The sequence below is a fragment of the Haplochromis burtoni genome, unplaced genomic scaffold, assembly GCF_018398535.1.
Source record: "Haplochromis burtoni strain Fernald_Lab_line unplaced genomic scaffold, NCSU_Asbu1 Contig_1, whole genome shotgun sequence".
In the NCBI taxonomy this organism is placed as follows: domain Eukaryota; kingdom Metazoa; phylum Chordata; class Actinopteri; order Cichliformes; family Cichlidae; genus Haplochromis; species Haplochromis burtoni.
The window spans coordinates 4,006,137-4,027,715 of NW_024582362.1; the positions used below are offsets into that span (position 1 = coordinate 4,006,137).

The 21,579-nt window shown below is 38.8% G+C and overlaps 3 protein-coding genes across 4 annotated transcripts in view; all 3 read right to left on the bottom strand.

Annotated features, from left to right (window-relative positions):
* Positions 1 to 2,733, bottom strand: part of stau2 (staufen double-stranded RNA binding protein 2) — a 104,777-nt gene extending 102,044 nt beyond the window's left edge. The window contains exons 1-2 of the mRNA XM_005912151.2: positions 2,627 to 2,733; positions 789 to 996 (exon numbers count right to left, since the gene is read on the bottom strand). Coding sequence (XP_005912213.1) covers positions 789 to 987 — 199 coding nt within the window. The 5' untranslated portion in view covers positions 988 to 996; positions 2,627 to 2,733. The remainder of the gene's footprint in view (positions 1 to 788; positions 997 to 2,626) is intronic.
* A 1,247-nt stretch (positions 2,734 to 3,980) lies between these two features.
* ube2wb (ubiquitin conjugating enzyme E2 Wb) lies at positions 3,981 to 14,174 on the bottom strand. The gene is made up of 6 exons (XM_005912147.2): positions 14,081 to 14,174; positions 13,191 to 13,282; positions 10,198 to 10,300; positions 6,607 to 6,762; positions 6,443 to 6,518; positions 3,981 to 6,322 (listed from the first exon to the last, which is right to left on the bottom strand). Exons 1-6 carry the CDS (start codon positions 14,093 to 14,095, stop codon positions 6,309 to 6,311), a joined length of 456 nt encoding a protein of 151 aa, XP_005912209.1. The 5' UTR covers positions 14,096 to 14,174; the 3' UTR covers positions 3,981 to 6,308.
* Positions 14,175 to 15,250: 1,076 nt separating this feature from the next.
* eloca (elongin C paralog a) lies at positions 15,251 to 19,764 on the bottom strand. 2 transcript variants are annotated; one of them, XM_005912148.3, is made up of 4 exons: positions 19,667 to 19,764; positions 19,156 to 19,182; positions 18,870 to 19,013; positions 15,251 to 16,025 (listed from the first exon to the last, which is right to left on the bottom strand). In XM_005912148.3, exons 2-4 carry the CDS (start codon positions 19,157 to 19,159, stop codon positions 15,835 to 15,837), a joined length of 339 nt encoding a protein of 112 aa, XP_005912210.1. In that variant the 5' UTR covers positions 19,160 to 19,182; positions 19,667 to 19,764; the 3' UTR covers positions 15,251 to 15,834. The 2 variants fall into 2 exon arrangements, with proteins under 2 accessions (XP_005912210.1, XP_042082129.1); XM_042226195.1 differs by having other exon boundaries at positions 19,657 to 19,757.
* Positions 19,765 to 21,579: the final 1,815 nt, after the last annotated feature.

The window sequence follows — 21,579 nt, forward strand, 5'->3', positions numbered from 1 at the left end:
ATTATTATTATTATAGCTAACATATGACAGGACGTGTTGGCAGAAATTCAGTTCCTAAATCATTATTAAAGAAGCAGTGGTACCGAAACGTTTCTGAATTTAGGTTAGGTCATGAGAAATAATGAGCAGTAAAAGAAACATGAGATAGAGCCCTTTAGGCCAGTTACCTAATTGCCTAAAGTCAATTTTTTATTATAGAATAACTATGCAAACACACACATTGTATTGTAGACTTGGGTACAACTATAACCTTCATCATGCACGCAGTTGTCTGTATGAATCATTGTTAAGGTCTTAAATCTATATCAGTATTATAGAGTCATAATATATTATGACTGAGGTTATGTAATTTTCACAGAATAACTCACTGAATCATCCCCCAAAATGAAAACACACTAATGAAATGTAGTCCATCATTTGTTGGAAATCGCAGAAACTATTGATCGCTGAGCATGTACTGGCCATGGAAAGCCAATAGTCAGTGTTTTTGTTTGTGTGCGTATGTGTAGTTTTTTTTAAATCACATTGCCCCCTGTTGCAAGAGTGAAACCAGGAATCAAATATTTTAGCCCTTCAACACTCTATTTTTTGAATAAGCAGAAATTTAATAACACAATTTTACAGATAAGCAGTTAAATACCAACCACTGCCGTGGGTGATGGGATTTTATTTGCAAAATTGTTAACCTACTGTAACAGTTTTTAGTTTTCATAGATAAGTAGCAACTCCACACATGATGCAAAATAATAACTAATTTCCCCTAAAGACAAACTTGGGGGAAATTCTACCTGGCGGTGTGACAGACACAGGGGCGTCCCCATATCCGACTGCAGGAGCAGGGCAGGCGGGTGTGGGGGCCGGGCCTGTGCCATTGACGGAGGGCTGCAGACCCAGGGATCCTTGACTGGCCATGGCCGTTGGAGGGACTCCAGGGGAGAGGCCAGGACCAGCCAGGGGCGCTGAGGTCTGTACTTTCACTTGAGCCATGCTCTATTCCTGAAAGCAGAACAAATTTGAAAGCTTTTGTTAGAAATACACTTACTACACTGTAATTATAACTACTGAGTAGTTTAAAAATAAAAGAAAATCAATATTCATTCACTAGCAGTACACAATACTGCATTAAGCATCTGTGAATCTGAGCACAAATGCACATGCACAGTTTAAAGCTAAATGTCATTTGACAGATTTCTCTGGGCTAAGCCTGGAGAACAGACTTCAAACTGAACAGCCCTAGGCCTATCTCACATTCTGATCCACTGGCAGCTAATACACCCAGACAATGAACCTTTATTTGAAGGAGCTTTGCTCATGTTACGGCTGAAAAAACTCCCTGGCAAAAAGGAGGAATCCGCTGGTTGTAGCCTGAACAATGCAATCTATATTAAACCACATTTTGAGGGACACAGCCCATTATCAAACAAATAAGGGTCAACAAATATCAAACAGCAGAATGAATTGTAGTATTTATTTATCTCTTAAAATATGCATGCAATATTTAGCAGAATGCAGTTAGACACAGTACACAGGCTGTGACTGTGTAATTTATGTAACATAAGCATATATGCTACTGTGTGTTTTTGTCTAAAACAAAATCATGATTAAGGTGATAAAAAAAAGTCTATAAGATAAAAAACAATTGCTCCAAAATGGCTCCCACTTTTGAGTCACATAAATAAGTGGCAGACAGTGATCGGAAATGAAGGAAATACTTTGAGCATCCCGACAGAGGTCAAAACTAAAAGGTCAAAGCTGAGCTGAACCCCTGGAGTTTTGGAGAAATTCAGTGTCATCCCTTGGACACTGCATGAAATGCTAGCTTTGAACATGGCACATTCAGGTTTTTAAATATTGCATATCTGATTTTGCAGGTGTCACTTCTCTGTATTGTTTAGGGACCATGTTTGAACTGGTGTAAACATCAGCCAAGTTTGCACGATCAGAAAATAGCTAATAAGGTTTAAATGCACCACAACTGATGTATCTCTTACTGTAATATGACTTTTATTCATTGCATGTCATGAAGTTATTCCTGTTTAATTCGTAGGTGCATCATGCCTGCCCGTGGGGTACTTGTGGTGATAGTCCCTCTTGCTTTTCTTTTTACGCTCTCACAGCAACACGCACAAATACAGCGGCAAACAGCTGCCTGTTTGCACGGCTGTCTTTCACTGCAAGTTGAACATGGGGGTTGTGTTACGTTGGGGTTGACTGGCAGAGCTTCAGTGCTGTCTGCAACCCCTGAACATTTATTACTGTGTCCAGCTTAGCAGGAAGCTAACGTTGCCAACAAGATATACGCCGTTTCTTCCCAATGTCAGCTCCTAAAAACACGCAGACAGAATAGGCAAGCATGCATGCTGTCATGAATATGCCTTTATGGTTTCCCCAGATGAATAAATCCTATCTAGCCACCCCCAGTTGCGATACTTTAGCCGGTTAAAGCTCATCATGGCTGATCGGCCGAGCACCCTTCTTGCTAGCATCTCCAAACCGCCCCATCCTTCTCGAAATTCTGGGGATTTTCAGTCAACCCTAATATCATATACGAGTTGGCGACAACGTGGCAAATAATCCACAGAGTATCCGACAACTATGGGAAAAATATTTCAGGACATTTTTTTACCTTTATCCAGGGCCAGACCCCAGTTACACCTCCAACATTGGCAAACACTAAAGAGAACTGGATGGAAGAGGAACCGACCACCTTATTTGTCTGGGTAAAAAAAGAAATGAAAATACGTGTCACTGGACTCAACATGGCGTATCCATGTAATATTTCACGCATAAAGCTTGTGTTTAGCTAACCTTGTTGTGGCTGCATATCGCATATCGCCAACGTACTATGAGTGGAGTTTGAGGTGAATTTTGAATGAAGCCACCCCCGCCGCGGTAAGGATGGTTCAGTCCTGGTGCGCTTCCTCGGATCCCACAGTGTAACTTTTGATTCAGAAACAAAATTAATATTTCCAAAGTTGTTTTGTGCACATTTGTATCACCAAATGGATTTTTAGTCTTATTCGTAAGTTTTCCATTTTACAGGTCCGTGTTTCAGTGAAACTTAAGGTTTTGTGCTAATGCTATAAAATATAGTTTTACTTGGAATATTTCCCCAACCATCCATTGGGAATTTTCTCTATTTGATTAATTAATTAATTAAAGCAAACCCTATGAGTGTCTCACAAACAATCTAGTCAGAATTCTGCATCAAGCTTTATTTGGAAAAGTCCACGCTGGTGCAGTGGTATTGTACTAAGACGAGAAATTAAAAAAAAAGAAAAAGAAAAGATGGCTAGGGGTGGGTGGGTAACCTACATACACTTTATATTTAACAAGGAATAGATAACCATAAAGGGAAAATATCACGAACTGCTAATCCCCAGATTTGACAGCTAAAGCGTCTCCAATAGAGGGCGTCACTAAACCACTTCTCCCTGTGTTATTGTAGACAGAAAAATATCCAACAACAAATAGAGCAGTATAAAAAACATAATTCAACCAAAATAAGTGAAGTAACTTGATAACAGATTGTAATTTTACTTGGCCTAAACGCATGTATATCTATTGTACAATCTGAAATTACCCTTTCCCCCTTTGTTTTTGGCTGAAATAATTTCTCACACCATAACGGACCAGTTAAAAAAACAAAAAAACAAAACACAAGCTTCAAATGAAAGCTCCATTGCTTTCAAAAGCGTCAGATCATCAGTTTTCCTGCCACACTACATCTTTATCTTTGCACATGTTTCACAAACCTAGTGCAATTCCACAGGCACGCCTGAGATCTGTGCCATTCACTTTTTACAGACAGATGGAATTACATGCTTCTGAAATATGCAGTTTATGTAATGTGTCACTGTCACACATTTATCTTCTTTCAATTTGGTCATCATCCTTCTGCCTTCAGAGCAGAACTACTCAGTCTTTTGCAAGCTATTTAAAAAGGAGAAGAAAAAAAACCCATACTGTTCAGACTGAGGTTGAATAAAAGTGAATCTTTGTTTTTATTATTGATTATGAAAATGAACAGGCACCTATTACATGGAGCTTGCACATCCCAGAACAAAATTTCAAATATAAATAACACACCCTTATTAGTGTTGACCACTCACAACAACTTGCAAGCTAAGAGTTCAAACCACATTTTAAAAAAAAAAAAGTAACCTAATGGGGGAAAAAAACAAAACAAAAAAAGAACAGCCAAACCCTGTAACATAACCACAAGCATGTTTAAAAAGACAAAACAAGCCTTTATTGATCCTTTAGGCGTCTCTGTGCACTGATGCTGCTGTGACTACATTTACACAATCAGTGTTTCAGTCAGTCTTATTCTCGAAGCAGTGATAGCAGATACGACCTTATACAATGAAACTAATAAAAAAAAAAAAATTGGTTAAATAGAGGTCCTTAAATTATCAATATAGTTTTTTGTTTTTAAATCTTCAGATAGCCGTGTGCTGTGGTAATCTCCTCTACAGAATAGAGCATCATCACATTCACGCATGTTCATTCAAGAAACTCAGCTAGACCCAAAGGGGGAAAAAAAAAAAAAGAAAGAAAGAAAAAAAAAAAGTAGTAGATACAAACAACTCAAGATGGAAAAAATTCAAGTATCTCTGACTGGATGGCGATAAACATGTCTTTAGGAATGGAGTGATTACACTTTGAAATGAGCACAGCCTCTGGAGGTGAGCACTGTTAGCATCCATCCTATAAACCGTGACCTCAGTTATGGAACGACTAAAAGTTGCCACAATGTTAGATGCCAATAAGAAAAAGTAGGGTTTGAAACTGCATGCACCCCTACTGTAAAACTACCTTTTTTTTTTTTTTTTCCAAAACCAGCTTTACATGTTTGTTGCTGACCGTACACAACCTAATTGGCAAAAGATGCAAAGTTCCAATGAAATAAAGCACTCCTATCATCATTCTGCTATAAAGTTAATGCATCCTTTGCCAAGTTCTTGCACATCATCTAACAATTTAAAGACGCATGTATGTACAGAATAGTTTCAGACATGTTACAAGTTTACAACATAACAGTCTCTTTTGGTGAAAATATAGTTAAATTCAAAATCTCTGATAGGTGTCTTTTTAGAGGTGATCTCTTTATTGAAAAAGTACCTGAGCCAAAACTCTGACCAGGGGGAAGAGAGAGAGAGAGAAGGAAGAAAAAAAGTATTGTCTTCATACATTCTAGAAAGACTTTGTCATTCTAGAGATAAAAATGAAGATTTAAATAACAAAAAAAATAAAATAAAATTCAAAAACATACTGACCCATCAAAGCACCCCCTTTTCAAAGTATCAACTAGTTGGGAAAACAAAATGCCAAAAAAAAAAAAAAAAAATATTTCAAACATTTCAGAAGATTAAAGCATGAAATAATAATAAAAATATATATCATACAAATACAAATGGATCATGCGATGACATTCTTTGAATGGAAGAGAGGCTGATGCACGTCTTAAAAGGCTGGACCAGAAAAGTTCAGCCCAACTTTATGAGGAGACAAACGCCGAGGTCACTGGATGACTCCTGGATCTACCGTCACGCCTGTGCTATTCCCGTGTGTACCGAATTTCAGTCCGATGGCAGGAAGAACTGCAACCAGGTCTTAAGAGTTGGAAGATGAAGAAGAGCGGGTGTGCTGTCGATACAGTGGTTAAAAAACTAAAACCCTTGAACCTGATAAGCATCGAGGACTGCTTACAGTACACCTGCAAGTTGGGAATAACGTAATAGTGCCTTTTTAAACTAGATACCATCACAGTGCATGTAGTACTACTACTACTAATAATAATAAAAACAGATGAAGCATTTTCTTGGGGTTTTGATGGTCAAATCCCTTCCAGAAGACTGTTAGATTTAGATCTCTCTTTGTAGGCCCCAGCATGCATCCACCGGTTATTATTGCACAACACAAGGACCTTAAAATGCAGCCACACACAAACAAAAAAAGTAACAATAATAATCTTAAAAGAGGAATTATAAGTATCAGTACAAGTCTGCTTTACTTGCTCGCTGCATTGTGACCTTTTTGCCCTCCCCCCAAAAAACGGAAAAAAAACAAAAAACAAAAACAAAACAAAAACACACACAAAAAAGGAAGAAGTTCCATCTTGGGTGCAGCTAAACGTTCCGTTATTTTCTATTTTACAACAGACTAAAACATGCAGCCAAGAGCCTCCAGCGCATGGTGTCCATTGTTCCAGTCAAAGGTCAGAGTTCAAAGACTGAATGATTAAAAAGTGCTTTACGTAGGTCAGTAGGACTTCTCTCTTCTACCATTAATACAAAGTTTGTACATTAGCATGTATCATCTGTGAAGGCAAACAAGACAGCATGAAGATTAGAATTACAACAGGAAACAGACAAAAAAAAGTTTCAAGTTCAGGAAGTGCTGAAAACAAATAAGACCTTTTTCTTTTTTTTAAACTCACCGTGATACCACCATTTTGTTTTCTTTGGGTTTTTGTTACATGTTCTTACATAAAATGAGTTATCGGGCGGTCGTCTCTGCAGAAAACAAAAAGCAGCAATTAGATTTAACATTTAACACGTGCCCACAAACCGCTACCGCCCACACCGGGTGTCGCACACTTACCTTTTCTTTGCAGCTTGACAACATGCTGATAATGCTAAGACAAACTGATTGCACCGAGAGCGCTGGCGACCAATCTTCCGTTAGGATAGATAGACAGATGTGACCGTTGCTATACACATGCGGGTGGACAGGTATATTCTCTCCTGTGAACATTACCTGCACAATGAAAGCAAAGCAGACCACATCAACACAACTGAATATGTACAAATAAAAATCCCACGAGGCTGGCGAGCTTTAAGATCCTAAAGAAAGAAGACGCATAAAAAACAACTTTGGGGTGGTTGGGGGTTACGTGTGTGGTCAAAGCGCCAGCTCGGGGATGAACTTTGGAGAAAGCTAAAACATTCATTCCCATCAATTAATGACAGCAAAATAATTAGACTTGCTGCAGGGTTAACCCACTACTGCAGGGATAGCAAACTCATTTTACTTTGTGGGCCACATGTAGCGAGCTGGACCAGTGAAGCTCTCCCTTTCTTTATTGCTGATTTAGTGACCGTTTTACATAGTGGATATTTTGTATACTTTGTACAGCACTTTGGTCAACAGACGTTGTTTAAAATGTGCTATATAAATACACTGATGTGACTTCTGTCGATGTAAAGATGCTTAATTATGGATTTAATCTCAGATATTTTAATGGAAGAAAAACCAAAACCTTGTCGTTTACGTCAACAAAGCTGATTCTGTTCATCTGGATGTCCAGTTTTCAGTGGGAGAAAAGTTTTTTTCACTTATCCAAGTGACTTCTTAAAAAGTAATGAGATGTTTCCCCCACTGAAAACACAATGTCCAGATAAACAGCATGAGCTTTCTGGGATTTCCTTACTTGGATAATAGAGCACAGGGGAAGTCTTATCAGTAGGAAAAGCTGTAAGACTAAAAAGCTGTAAGACTAAAAAACGTATGCTTTCTTTCACATCTTACTAAACTGTCCAGTTGGTCGGACTGAAGGCTTTGTCGGGCTGATTCTGGCCCCTGGGCCTTATGATTGACACCACTGCTCTACAGGGATATGAGGCTCTCGGATTAGGACAGAGGGGCCGGGACACGGTGAGAGAGAGAGGAAAAGCGAACAGCGTAGGGAGAGCTAGAGAGGAGATACAGCATGTTTTATAAAAAAGTAGACACGTTCTATAAAAAGCACTGGGCTACATTTGACTTTGAAAAAGGCACAAGAGTGAGGGCCAAGCAGGAAGATATGGGAAGTGTGAGAAGCAAAAAGCTAGAGTCAGAAGTGCTAAAGCAGAGAGAAGGGGGAGCGGGTAAAAAGGGTAATGAAGGGTTGAGTCAGTCTGGCACCAGACCGGGCCTCACGGGAGAGTGCAGGCTCCACATCATGAGGGGGAGGGAGGTGACTGATATGACTAGAAAGCACAGCTAGCTTTATAGTCTAAAGATCAAGACAAAAAAAAAATCTCTTAAAATATTTACTCAAACCTCCAAATCACACCAAGCCAACAGCGTCTTTAGGTAATCTAAATCTTCTATTTCACTAAGATATCTAGTCTCGGGTCCATGCTGTGCTGAATCTGTGCTCACCACAAGTTTCAATATTTCTAACTTTAGAAAAAGAAAAACAGAAGTAGACTCTGTTTTGTTTCATAAGGTGGGCCTCTAATTTGCATGTGCAGAACTGCTCAGAAATCGGAATCACCCCAAAAAACAAAAAAATAAATAAAAATTGAAAGCTTTTTATTAAACTCTCAATCATTTTTACCACAACTGAAAATTTCTGTGAAGAAGCAGCAACTTTTGACAGTTCAGTGTCTGGAACATCAGCCTTTGTGGGTTCAAGTTCAATGAGGAAAAAACACACAGAGGAAATTTCATACTAGTGTGTACCATTCTGTCAGCAAAGTGTCTCTAACCAGAACAGAAAAAAAAAAAAAGGTATGCAGCCCCAGTGAACACAATACCAATCTCAATGTGACAGTGAAGAGGTGATTTTAATGACACTAGGCAGAGCTTCAATGGAAAAGGCCAAATCTGAGACTAACCAATACAAGAAAACCAAGACTGCTAAACGCTGCATGCATTTGACTGAGAAAGGCTGGAAAATGGTGGTAAGATCAAACAATTCCACCTTTAAAGTGTTTCCAACAAAAATTGAGATGGTTCGTTTTGTAGTGGGTAAAGGAAAAGATTTATATAAGATTAAAAACGAGATGTCGAATAAAGAAGGGTGACCCTCTATTTGGAAATGCCATGCTGTAATCTGCTGGAAGCGGCATGACTGGACCGCACGCAGGACAGTGATCTAAAGAACAGCTCCGAAGTACACAAGAACTCTTTATAGAACTGGTCAGCTCGGGGTCTGTCTTTAATGGAGATGTTACTGCAGTCACCAGATCTCAACCATACCCATTAGATTACCTCAACAAATTTGAAACAACGATGTCTGCAACGGTTCTTTGATGAAAGCAAAGTCTGAAGGCCAAAAAACAGATGTGACATTTTAGGTCGAGCCCAAAGTTTTCCAATTCTGTCTTATTTAAAGCTGAAGTTATTATTGGAGACTGATTCTAATCTTAAAAATTTTGTAAGCATTAAAAATAAAACAAAAAATTCTAGAGAATACTCTTTGATTCCACATTTCAATCTAATGATGATTAGTTTTAATTGCAAAGCTTCTATTTTCCCCATGTGAATGACACAGAATGTTCAAATGACTGGTGGAGTGATGTGCAGAGCTTGGATGGCTAAAACATGTCAAAAAAATGAGTAAATGAAAAAACAAAAAGCCCTTATACAATTGTAACAATCTAAACTGTAAGATTACACAACACTGTTTAAAATTTGACATCTTTGTTTTAGAAGATGCTGCACAGGGTTAAAGTTCTGGTAGGAAATCTGGAGTTTCTCCCGTGCGCATGTAGCTGTGAAAAGGCTCAACAGAAACTGAAGCTGTTATGCAAAAATTGTCAAGTGATTTTGATCAGACTTTGTTTTCTTTTCCACGACAATAATAGGATATAAGGTGAAAGAGAAGTTCCTCCGAGGCCCCAGGAGAGGACTTCAACAGTGCATAAATCTGATAGTGTGTCCTTCCTATTTGAGAGGGTAACAGCTAAGTAGCTCAATTTATCTAATTTTCTCTACCTATTTTTAGACGGGCAGGCTCCTAATCAGTGAAACAAGACTGTTGAGTCAAACTAATCCCATCAAACATGGCTTCAGTGAGACTTCTGCACTGCTGTCTCTCAGTGATTCCAAGCCAAGATTCATTGCACTAATGACCATAGAGCCAAGATGTTTCATGAGATTACAGCAGGTATCTAGCCGATGAATATAAAAGACTGTTTCTACAGCTCTTCAGTTTATTTCAATCGGAACACCACTGTGGACCATGAACTCAGGAATATCAATCTTTGATATCAAGCTAGGAATGGATGTGGGACATTCGATCAGAGTAGCAAACGGTATCCTTTGTTCATCTGCATCTCCTGCACCCACAGTGCAGACAAAACAAATCCATAAGACAAGATGGTTAATAAAGTGAACTTATAGATAGCTTCAGACAAAGTGCTTTAAAATGTTTAACATTTACCCACACACCTACGCACAAACAATAATGACTGCTGAGCTTACCTGAGGTGAATCAAAAGGATATCGACTACTAAATTTGAAAAGCAGCTGAAATTTCTCTCCTTCATACAGTGTGCCAGGTGCTCCCTCCATATCTACAATCCACCTAAAAAATTAAAAAATTTAAAGCACAATATTAAAGTATGTCAAAGAAAAAAAAAATTACATAAAATAACACAGATCACCTTGAGATAATCAGGGTCTAGTAGTCTCTGACTACAAATCAGAGTGATGTAAATATGAAAAAAGGCCATTTTCTTTTCAATTTATGGAGTTGGTGGAGGGAGATCCCATGTCATTAAATTTCAACATTAACTCTCTTAAATTACAACTTACAATAACGTAAAACTTAAAATTTCATTAACTTGCACGAAAAAACAAAACACATTTTTAGAGATTTACACAAATCAGAGGAAAGAGGAAACCACAAGGAACCACAAAGCCCTGCGAGGTTGCCCACAATTTGCATGGAGGAAATGAGCAAATTTACCCTCGATTCACCATATTAGCAGAAGAACCTGCGCCTTTAAGGGACCCTGGGCCTATACAGATAAAAACAGCACACTTTGAATGAGGTGCACCAATTACTTTTGCGACCCTCACACACCCTGTGTGTAAATCCAAATTGCAAGAATCAGTCGATTTGTGGTTTTGGGGGATTGGAGTAAAGATCTTGCAAATTTTTGACAGGATAAACTACTCAGGCTTTTTCCTTTTTCCTCATACGTAGTGTACTTGACAGTGAACATAAACCTTCAGTGCTTTTGGAGAAAATGGCATTTCTATAAAAGCAAAATTTGGTTTATGAGTGATAATGTGCTCTGTGTTCAATCTTACAATTCTGGAGTAGGTGGGAAACAATGACAGCTTCGACATTATTTCTGTTAATAATGTGCCGTTTTATAATTTGGCAGCAGATTAGCTAGAGACAAGTACAGAACCACATGTAATTATCATTAAAAAAATAATAATAAATCATACACAATGTGAGCTGCCGGTTCTCCAGTAAGTGTGTGTAATCAAAAGCTTTCAGTCTGACTCATTTCAGTGACATTCAATATTCATCTGGGTTATGACAGTGCTTTAGTAATAATGTGATATTCTATTGATCTACTGGACAAAATCTATTTTCGCTTTGGTGGCCAGGCTACAGAACTCTGCTGACTGAGCTGCTAGCAATTCAATCCTGCTCAGATGATTGCAAATACAGAGCCTTGTGCCTCTGGGATGAAAGACAGCCTACCTGCACCGCACACTCTCTACACACACACACACACACACACACACACACACACACACACACACACACACACACACACACACACACACACACACACACACCTCAAGACTGCTGAATGTAGCTTCACTGGTGGCAAAAACAAATTGAGTGCAGAACAGTTGTGGGGCTCATAGTAGAATCCTTAGAAGAAAAAAGCATCACAATCTCTGCCCTATTTTTTCCCATGCAAGCAGTGCAGACAGGACACCAGAGAGTCTTGTGGCTGTTATCCAGGTTTATAGCCTCATGCCTCATTCAAATCTAGACTGGCACACATGATCATTTAAACCTACATATAAAGTCTGTTCTCCTTAAAACGTTGCCCTTGGAAAGGGTCAGTCACAGTGTCTAAACGAAGCTCCACTTTTCCTTCAAGAAGTTCAGAGCGAGGCCTGATTGTGCTACCAACTCATGCCGAAAACAGTCAGGGACTTCAAGGACATCACGCTCAATGTGCTCAAATTCCCTATAGCCTGGTGATTATATGATCCAGTCAACAAAAATAACACTGAGACATTTAGTGAAAGTGTAGGGACAAGGACAAATGAGTACACCTGAGAGGCCCAACAGTGCCTTTAAGCAGCAGTTTCCCTGTTTACATTAAGTGACTCATTACACCATCAAGCTAACCAATATAGCACCAGCACACAATACACTTAAAAAACAAAACAAAACCATTGACTCTCAGTGTTGCTCGTTACAGTACAAAGTGTACTATATAAACAAAAGGTGCAAAGCTGAAAACACACTGACCCTTTATTGCGGTAACATACCAGCTTGTGTGCTTCTATGCCAAGCACAACAAGAGTATGTCATACTCCAGTCAGGATAATAAAGACATTTCATGACCACAGTCCATCGTGACAACAGAAAGTAGCATAAAGACACCTTGTGACATCAGAGCAGAGTGTTTAAAAAAAAAAAAAGAAAAAAAGAAAGAAAGAAGAAGACACACCTACACATGCCTTGTCAGAGAAATTATATACAAGGATCACAAGCCAGCAGGACTGGTTAGGAGACTTGGCAGTCATGCAAGGCATTTGTTAGACCAGGTGACTGTTATCTAATGAGGAAGATGCCACCATAACTGACCAGTGACAAACACTCCAATGTGCACCCTCTCTTTCAGACGGCATTGGAGGCTAGAAACCATGCCACACAACTCGAAAAGTTAGTAACTTAACAAGTCCATGCTTCAGCTTAGAAACTAGTCTCAAATCCATTTAAAGACTACAATTCAAGTCATATTTCCTGCTTATCAGAAACCATATGAAATGGCAACAGTAGTCATGGGGTTTAAGGGGATACATCACGACAACCAGACAGAAAGGTCAGCCAAGCAACCTCTGTTTCTAGCCCAACTCCTGCATGCCAGCCATTAAATATTTTATAAGGATGAATAGTGACACTGTGCATTAGAGACACTCTACGAAGGGCCTGTGGCTGCCAGTTGCTGGAATGACCCCAATTCCTCACCACTACACACTGCTGAGGCTGTGGTGTCTTACCTCCAGCCGCAGCTACCTGTATGGCATGCGGCATGCTTGCCACGCTACCCGTTTACAGGAATGAAACCTGGCATTTCACAAAGTCACATGGTATTTGAGCAAACACGATAGGCATATCGGTGATAAAAACCCAGAAGTGCTGCCACTCTGAAACAAATGAGTCACAAGAAATTAAAAAAAAAGAGAGAGAGAGAGAGAGAAGGACTTACTGTGTAATGGTGTTCTGTACACTTTTTTCATTGAGCGTCATTCCTGGGGGTGGATCGTTTTGCAAGGCTAATAATTCCTTTTGTAGCCTTTTCTGTGGGAGAAAACATGATTGGGTTTATACCCCCCAAAAATAAATAAATAAAAAGTTGAAATACTGGATCAAGTCAAGTAAAATCAAACAGAGTAGTGGCTGAGAAATTTAGCACATGTGTTCATCAATTTTATTAAGAGGCCCATACCCGGAAAACCACTGATACATCAATGATATTCCAATGAGGGGTTACCGTTTATTATGTTTATTAGTAGTTAAACGTGACCCAAACAAAACGATTTCAAAGAGGTAAGTGTTTAAAAAATGTATGAAATTTGCTTTACGGGTTTGATTTATTTAGACGTTAACAGCCAGTCAACTGAACAACGCAGTTTCTGTGAAAGTGATGCACCTGTTCAGCTGTTCAGGAGGAAACTGCAACTGTTCGATCTGCGCACCGTCTGCTTAGCTCACTGTGGTGAGAGCCCGGCCACTTAACCGCCAACATTTACGGGAAACATCGGAAATTTTTCCACCTCATATCCTTGAATTATCACGCCTTTCTGAGAAGAACCTACACACGGGCCAAGTCATCGACATACAGTTCCAGGAAGCTAGCTTCTACTAGCCTTGACTTGCTGTGGATGATGATGATGGGCTAGTTGTATTGCTAGCAAAGAGCAGCCGCTAAACCTGAACAGTTGAGGATAAATGTCATCGATTTTACAGTAACGTCACCACCACTTTGGGCAAATACGCGTAGGTAAATGAAGTGGTCGATAAAGTGCCAGGAAAAAAATAGTCGGGAGGTCCGGTAAAAATCACAAAATAAGCGATCGCTGTCAATTGTGTTCTTACCTGCATCGACGCCATGATGGAAACCCCCCCTCCTCCTGCCTCAGCGCAGAGTGTAGAAACGTACGTCAGGCGGTCACGTGATTTAAGTTGTTTTGACAGCAGAAAACAAATCCACACGAACGTGTGTGTGTGTGTGCGCGCCACCGTCAACGCCAAGATGTCCGTAACATTTAGCAGATTTATCACAGCATTTCACCAGCGATAAAGACAACATAATATTTTTAAATATTCTTTAAATATGGGGGACTTCGGGCACCTCCAGTGACCTTTGCTAAAGGATGTATTTTAGTTATTAAAAGACAGAAACTTCCTACCTTTGAGGTATAACATGATCCGACGCTCGGGTGGAGTAACCGTGCCTAAAAATGAGAATAACATTGGTTTCTACAACCTCTAAGTGTGAGAGTAATGACTCATCATGACAAAATGCTTCAAAGAACAGACTTCCTGTGATCATCAGAGTATTTAATTACATTTTTCGTTTTCCTGATGATGATTATTATTATTTGAGCTGCTTTAGCTCGTTATGTTATCTTACTGTCATTTTTTTTTAGGTGTCAGTGGCTTAAGCACAGGAAGCATATTCATTTATCTGTGTAAGCAAAATTTTTGAACATTTCATCCACTTGAACTGCAATTTGATCTAACCTCCTAATGTTTCCTACAGAGAAAATGTCTCTTGGTAGTTAGAGTTGCATCAGATGTGATATAAGCTCTTGCCTCACCATGGGAATTAATAGTTGGGTGCATCACATGGTAAGCACTCCATATAGGCACCAGTCAAATGTATGGACACAGGCAACGTAAATTTCTGAAACTTGAACGTGCAAGGCAATGTTTATTCAGAATAATAAGATCACATCTATCAGCTTTACATTTTTATGTAGTTTAAGTGATCACTGACTTTTTTATGAACACGGAAATTTCTTCTATAACATGCAACACAAAGCCCTTATGTCATACCACTTTATGGGACTTTAAGGAGTCTGTACCAATTGTTTTATCCTAGAGTCATAAATTCACTTCTTGATGAATCAGTGTCATGCTGGAGCAGTACGAGCACACAGTGAGTCCTTTCAGTTATTTGATAAGTATGTTAAGAGTGTTTAAACCACAGCAGTTACTGCAGTTCTCCTACGATAGTGTAAAAATAAATAAATAAAAGCAGTATTTTCAGATTCAATACACATTTTTATTTCAGCATTGCCATGCTAATTAAATTACAGACATCTGAGGTTCATTCATTTTCCAAACATCCTTATCTGATCCGTATAAAGACTAAACCCTTTTAGTAGATCTCCAACTACTGATGTGAAAAAGCAAAACAAAACACTGAATTATCTATTTTAGTGTATACAACATCCCCACTGTTGCCTTTATCTCAAATATCTTTTTTTTAAACTTCAAAAGAAAATAAAAATAGGAAGCATGTTCATTGTGGAGATGGTACTTCATTTCATGAGGCACAAGGTACCAAAGACTGGAAACAAAGTGCTCACCAAATACGTCTTTATTAAGATGGTGTGGTGAGGAGAGATTTCTGGGGGGGGGGGGGGGCACATTTGTCACATTCTGCTATATCCATTTAACATGTTAAAATGTCATCTTTTAATACTAATGAAACAACAGCAAACCACAGAAAAAGGATTATTTTTCGTATGAAGTGAATAGCAAAACAAGTTAAATACTCAAAAAAAGAAGAAAAAAAAACAACTAAATATGTTTTAAGCTTTTTTTCCATTATCTTTGCAACTTTAGCAATCCAAAAAGTTTGCAGCCATGAGTAGTTCCAGTGCGATCTCCGGCGCGATGGGGAATTCGGGTATTTCTGTGGAGCTGTTGGTGTAACGGACCTTGTAGGTGAAATACATGCAGACCTTGGAGAGGACGTGAGATGGAATCTCTCTGAAATTCACTTCGTTGGTTTCATTCTCAGCAAATTGTCCTGCAGATAGACAATATCATGTTCATACATTAAAAGAACATATACAGGGATTTCCTCAATGATGTAAGCTTAATTTATAGGGCTGTGTTGAATTTCTGCCATTGCTCTGCCATCGTGAGCAAAACTCTTAATATTGGTCATGGATTTGATGAATCTGGAACTAAACAGTTACTTTTACAGAAACTGTGGAAGGAGAAACGATATCGGAGCCAACTGAATCTATAAACATATTGCTAGACTTATGAAAAAAAGAAAAACAGCATGTCTTTGCACTGATGCTACTGGAATAGCATAATGAACAAGCTAGATACAATTACTGAGGTATTATCCTGCTAATGTGTTTACACCGGATACTGCTACCAAACAGCCCTATCACAGTGGTTCATGTCTATGCCACTGTAGTTACTTTTCTGTTAAGGTGCACATCAGCCTACAGTGTCAAGTAAAGAGCTTCAACATAGATTTAAGTCTTGCACTGAGCATAACACCTAAAAACACCTTATTAACCAAAAATGTATTCTGAAAGCTTTCCAGTGTGCTGGCCCAAGTAGTAGTAATAATAATAATAATAATAATATTACTACATTTTATTTGAAAGCGCCTTTTAAAACACTCAAGGTCACTGTACACAGTAGAATAAAAAGCAACATAAAAGCAAGCAGTTTACACAATCATAAAAGCACAAGACATAAACAAATTTAAAATAGCAGAGTGGAGAGGTTATGCGGGTTAAGCTATTTTGAACAAGTGAGTTTTGAGTTGGGACTTAAAGAGAGAGAAGGAAGAGATATTTCTTAAATCAGGAGGTAGGGAATAGGGCTGGGCGATATGACCTAAAATCCATATCGCAGTATAATTTGAACCATGTGCGGTAACGATATATATTGAAATATATTCTTTTTTTTTTTTCTGTATAACGTATTTTCCACCCTAAAAATCCTTTAATTTTCTCAAAAATCGAGAGTGCGCCTTATGTATGAATTCTGGTTGTGTTTACAGACCTCGAACCGATTTTATGTAATACACAGCGTGCAGAAATCTGTCAAAAAATGCTTTAGTACAACTTTGGTAAGCTACGAAGCCACACTGCTTGATGGACTGTCAGAGCATTACGTCTGCTGTAGTCAGGAGCCTTGCAGATTATCTGGGTCCAAATCTCCGTCTGCTTCAGGTCCCAAAGTCAAACGAACACTGAGAGTTAAAAACTGTCAAAATTCATTCATCTTCAATAAAATGATCAGCGTTGCTGCTTTAACCAGGTGTAACAATTAAGTTTAACATCCAGGCATCAATGAAAACAGAATTTATTTAAATTTAATGGAGCTAGAAGTTAGCAGGAAGTTAGCTCACTAGTTTCCACCTAAACATGTTCTGACTGAGAGATTTTTGAATATAATGTTATAATGTTATATAATGTTGTGCTACGTGATCGCTAGCGACACAGCTATGTTAGCATAACATTAGCACAGTGAAACTGGAGGATGAACACCAACTTTTTTCCACTCGATGAAAGTTAACGTGAGGGATTCTGGTGGTTAGGGACACATGCAATCGCAAGGCAGGATGCTATACACGGGCCAAACTTCAGTCAGGAGAACAACTCAGATAATTCATCCACAATACGAGGTTAGTTATTAATATACTGCAACAACATGGGAATAAAACAGCTGCCAGAGAATTCAACATTAATGAATCAATGGTATGGAAGTGGTGGAAGCTCAGTTTTTGGCTTTCCCCATATTTCAAAAGTGCTTCATCTCTTTGCGATTACTGTCGCCCGGCATAATTTGCAGATGATAATGGTTGTAGCCGCTGCAATGCTTTTGACCAAAAGAAGCGCATGTTGACATCATCAACATGCACTATCGCAGTAGAGCGGTATAGTCAAAATCTCTATCGTTGGCCAAATTTATATCGTTTCTATCGTATATCGTTTATATTGCCCACCCCTAGATGGAGCCAATAAACAGAATTCTGCATGATGATCAGAGCAGGATAGGTAATCAAGTAAAGTCGGGCAAAAATATTTACAAGTTAATTGGAAAACAGACCATATAATGGATATTGATAACAATAATTAATTTAAAAAAGCATTAAACTGTCCAATTAATTGTAATTATATGCACCTACAAAGATATTTTTGATCAGGGATAAATGAGGCAATGAATAATGGCATTTGCACCAATGAAATCCTATTAATAGTATTGCTAACAAAGCGGGAGCACAGTGCCATCAACTGGAGAAACAGAATTAACCTGACTGAAAGCAATAACACCATCTTCTACAAGCACCACTATGCACATCTTTTACAGAACCTCACACACCCTCTAACAAAATCAGTCAAATAATAGTTCACATGATGATCATGTGGTTGAGGTACTACAATGGGATTTCTATATGTGGGGGTTTTTTTTAATTGCAAAAAGATTTAAAAAACAAAACCTCCAGTAAAAACAGCAGCAAAGCAAACGTTATGTTCTTCAGTGTTTAAATACATTTGGTTCCAAATTCCAAATAACTACTGACACTGGATTAAAGTGGACAGCAATCCAATCGGGGCTGCGCTTACAGGTTAGCATTGGTCAGAGACTAACTCAAAACACTAAGAAAACCCCTCAAAATTCACACACAAAATTTTTTTTAGTTTCATTTTTTTTGAAGCAGATTGGCAGAAACAAGCTACCACTGGGAAAAAAAACCTGGCATGACCTTCAAAGTGCAACAAAATTACTGGAGAGCATGACCAATGAATGTATGTGTGTATGATAACATTAGATTACAAATCATTCAAGTTAAAAAGTTAAATTTGCTCCTTTTTAACAATGTCAGTGTCTGAATTCTCACCTGGCCCGCTTAACATGGCTTTGATAGTCCCAGATGTCAAGGCATGTTCTCGTTTCACAATGAACTCGTGGCCATCTGACGAGATCAGCTTCACATACATGGCATCTGGCCCTTCGCAGCCACCATAGGTTCTCTCTTCACCATCTGTGAAGTAACAGAGATGGCAACCAACAATTTTAAACAGGTGTACGACAACAGCTACTGAAGAGGGACGAAGAAATGAAACCTCAGTGTGGCTACTTTAATGTGGACAAATGGGAATTGTGGATTTCTAGCCATCACTCACCCATGTTGTTCCGGGATTTCTTTAATCCTGAAAAGTAAAAACATTAAAACATCACTCTTTTTGGGGCATAACTTGCAACTCAACATTTAATCGGCTAGATTACACAACGGTTGCCACTGTGTTTGTCAAACTGCAGGTTGTTAAATGTTAACGCTGGCTATCCCGTCGAATATGATTGATCACAAACGCCGCGTAAAGTGAGGCCCGTTAAAACAAAGCTAGCTTCCTTTCAGAGATATATGAACATCTTCACCTGTAAATCCTCTTCATCCATCATATCTAAATCACACAGCAATGGCTGTGAATTTATTCCTCTATCTTACGTGTAAGCAGCCGTCAGGGTTAGTCAGCTCTGGCTAGCCTGCTAAAACCTTTCCAAAAAATTGATATAGCTTTTTTATTTTACCGCTTCTTTACAATGTAAAACTCAAACCACATAGTTGACTTTGACATACGGCAATACATAAAATCACGTAACGGAAAAGATACACGGATTCTTACCACTATGTACCTTATAGCGTAGAGAAGATTGTGTTTCAGCTAACGTTAGCTACCAGGATGTTGAAACCCGGAACCAGTATGGGCGAACACACGTCCGCAGTAAATTTGTTCCGCAGAGTCGAAAAAGAAAACTGCCCGGCTCTTTGCCAGTTATGTGTATAAAATAAATAAATAATAATATTCATATTACTATGGCTAGAAACCTTTTCTTTTTAAAAATAAAATATTGTCTTCTACGATCACAAAATACGTGTCAGGATAATGAGCGTTTAACTGTCCGCTATTGTATATGAGTCAGCATATCGAAATAATACATTAAGGTAAACAGATAAGGCTAAATAAGCAGAAGAAGTAAGACATTTTCTGGGTTTTTATTGTATTTTATCATTATTATTATTATTATTGTTTTATCAAGAGCTCAGATGACTAAAATTGGTTTACGGGTTAATGCCTTGTTAATCCTATAGAGAGCGCCTGTGTTCAAGCTTAACCTCTCCGACTGTTTCCACTGGGTTTGTGACGAGCGACAGCAGGTGCTGATTGGACATGACAGAGACATTTTATAGGGCCATAAATCTGGATTCAAGAAAGAAGAGGCGGGGGAGACATGTACTCTGTGCTTTTATATCTTCTGAAGTCCAGCCAGTACAAAATATTATAAGAATACAAAATATCATAAGAATATCGAATACATAAGGACAACATTACAGCAAATGGGATGTCGTACGCTCAGATTCAGACTGTGTCTTTGCCTGGACCTCTCTGCCTGGAGGTCTTCATGCAGGAAAATTGATGACTGTTGAAATCTGAGGCTCACAAATGGACGCAGAGTTATCTGAGCTGGGACACTAAGAGTAGTATACTGAGCATGCCTGGAAACTGTACAGTTTGATGCAAGAGTGATGAAGTGTATGTTCCTTACGGATAATATTGTGGGACTGTGATATACTTTTTCCCACTTATTCTGATATCTAGGGATCCAGAGTTCACTCACCAGTGGGAGAAGGAATCTATTTTCCAAGCCAGTTATTTATAATTGGCTGTGCTGGGTTCTGCCATAGATATCAGTGAAGAGGCAACACCAAATCTGATATTTATTTTTTGTTGCAAGGATTATATGCTGTTGCTTTGTGCTCCAGAAGGTTTTATCACCTTTGTTGCCTGTTGACTTTCTTTCTCTCCCTCCCTCCCTCCCTCTCTCTCTCTCTCTCTCTCTCTCTTACATACACAGACACACAACCAAAAACAATCACTGACCTTCCAGTCCCCCATTACACCATTAGTGCTTATGATCAGAGAGGGCGGGTGGCGGCGGCCTCTTTGATGTCCCTCTGATACGACCCACCCGGCTGCAGCTGCTCTCGGCTCTATTTTGGGGAGGCTGCTGTGGGCCCTTACAACAGGGCTTCCTTAAACCACACAAACATGCAGAACACATGCAAACACTCGTGTCATGTGCAGTGATACCATTCATCCCTGTGACAACTGAACTCTATACAGATCACACTTTCTTGTACCCACCTCTGGTGCTATGGAAAAACTTGAGCCACCAGTTATTTCTTTGTATTTTTCTAGGAAAATGAGAAACGGCTGCAGCTATTTATTGAAAAATGGAAACATACATGGAAATACAGTATATAAGGCAAAATCTAAGTTTGTGTAATTCTAACAACCTTAAAATACAGCTTTTTTCTTCAACACAGCCAACTCTGTTGAAGAAGCTTTCTTGTTATTTCTTGAAGTAGTCTTCAGGAATAGTTCTCCAGACTTTTCCTATCAAGGCATGCTTTTGTGCTTCGAATCATTTTCAAGCCATGTCAGGTTTAATTCATCACTCCAAAAGACCTGTCGGCGTTGATTTTCAGTCAAGTTCTTGTAAAACTCGGCATACCTCAGCATTTCCTCCCTGTTTTCCTTCCTTCA

Bases quoted from the DNA above. Each gene is read 5' to 3' on its own strand.
- ube2wb (XM_005912147.2), bottom strand. The intron at 10,301-13,190 runs GTAAGTCCTTCT...TTAATTTTTTAG, and splicing joins GTACAGAACACCATTACACA to GTGGATTGTAGATATGGAGG. The intron at 6,763-10,197 runs GTAAGCTCAGCA...TTCATTGTGCAG, and splicing joins ATCCTTTTGATTCACCTCAG to GTAATGTTCACAGGAGAGAA.
- eloca (XM_005912148.3), bottom strand. The intron at 16,026-18,869 runs GTGAGAATTCAG...GTCTATCTGCAG, and splicing joins AGCCATGTTAAGCGGGCCAG to GACAATTTGCTGAGAATGAA.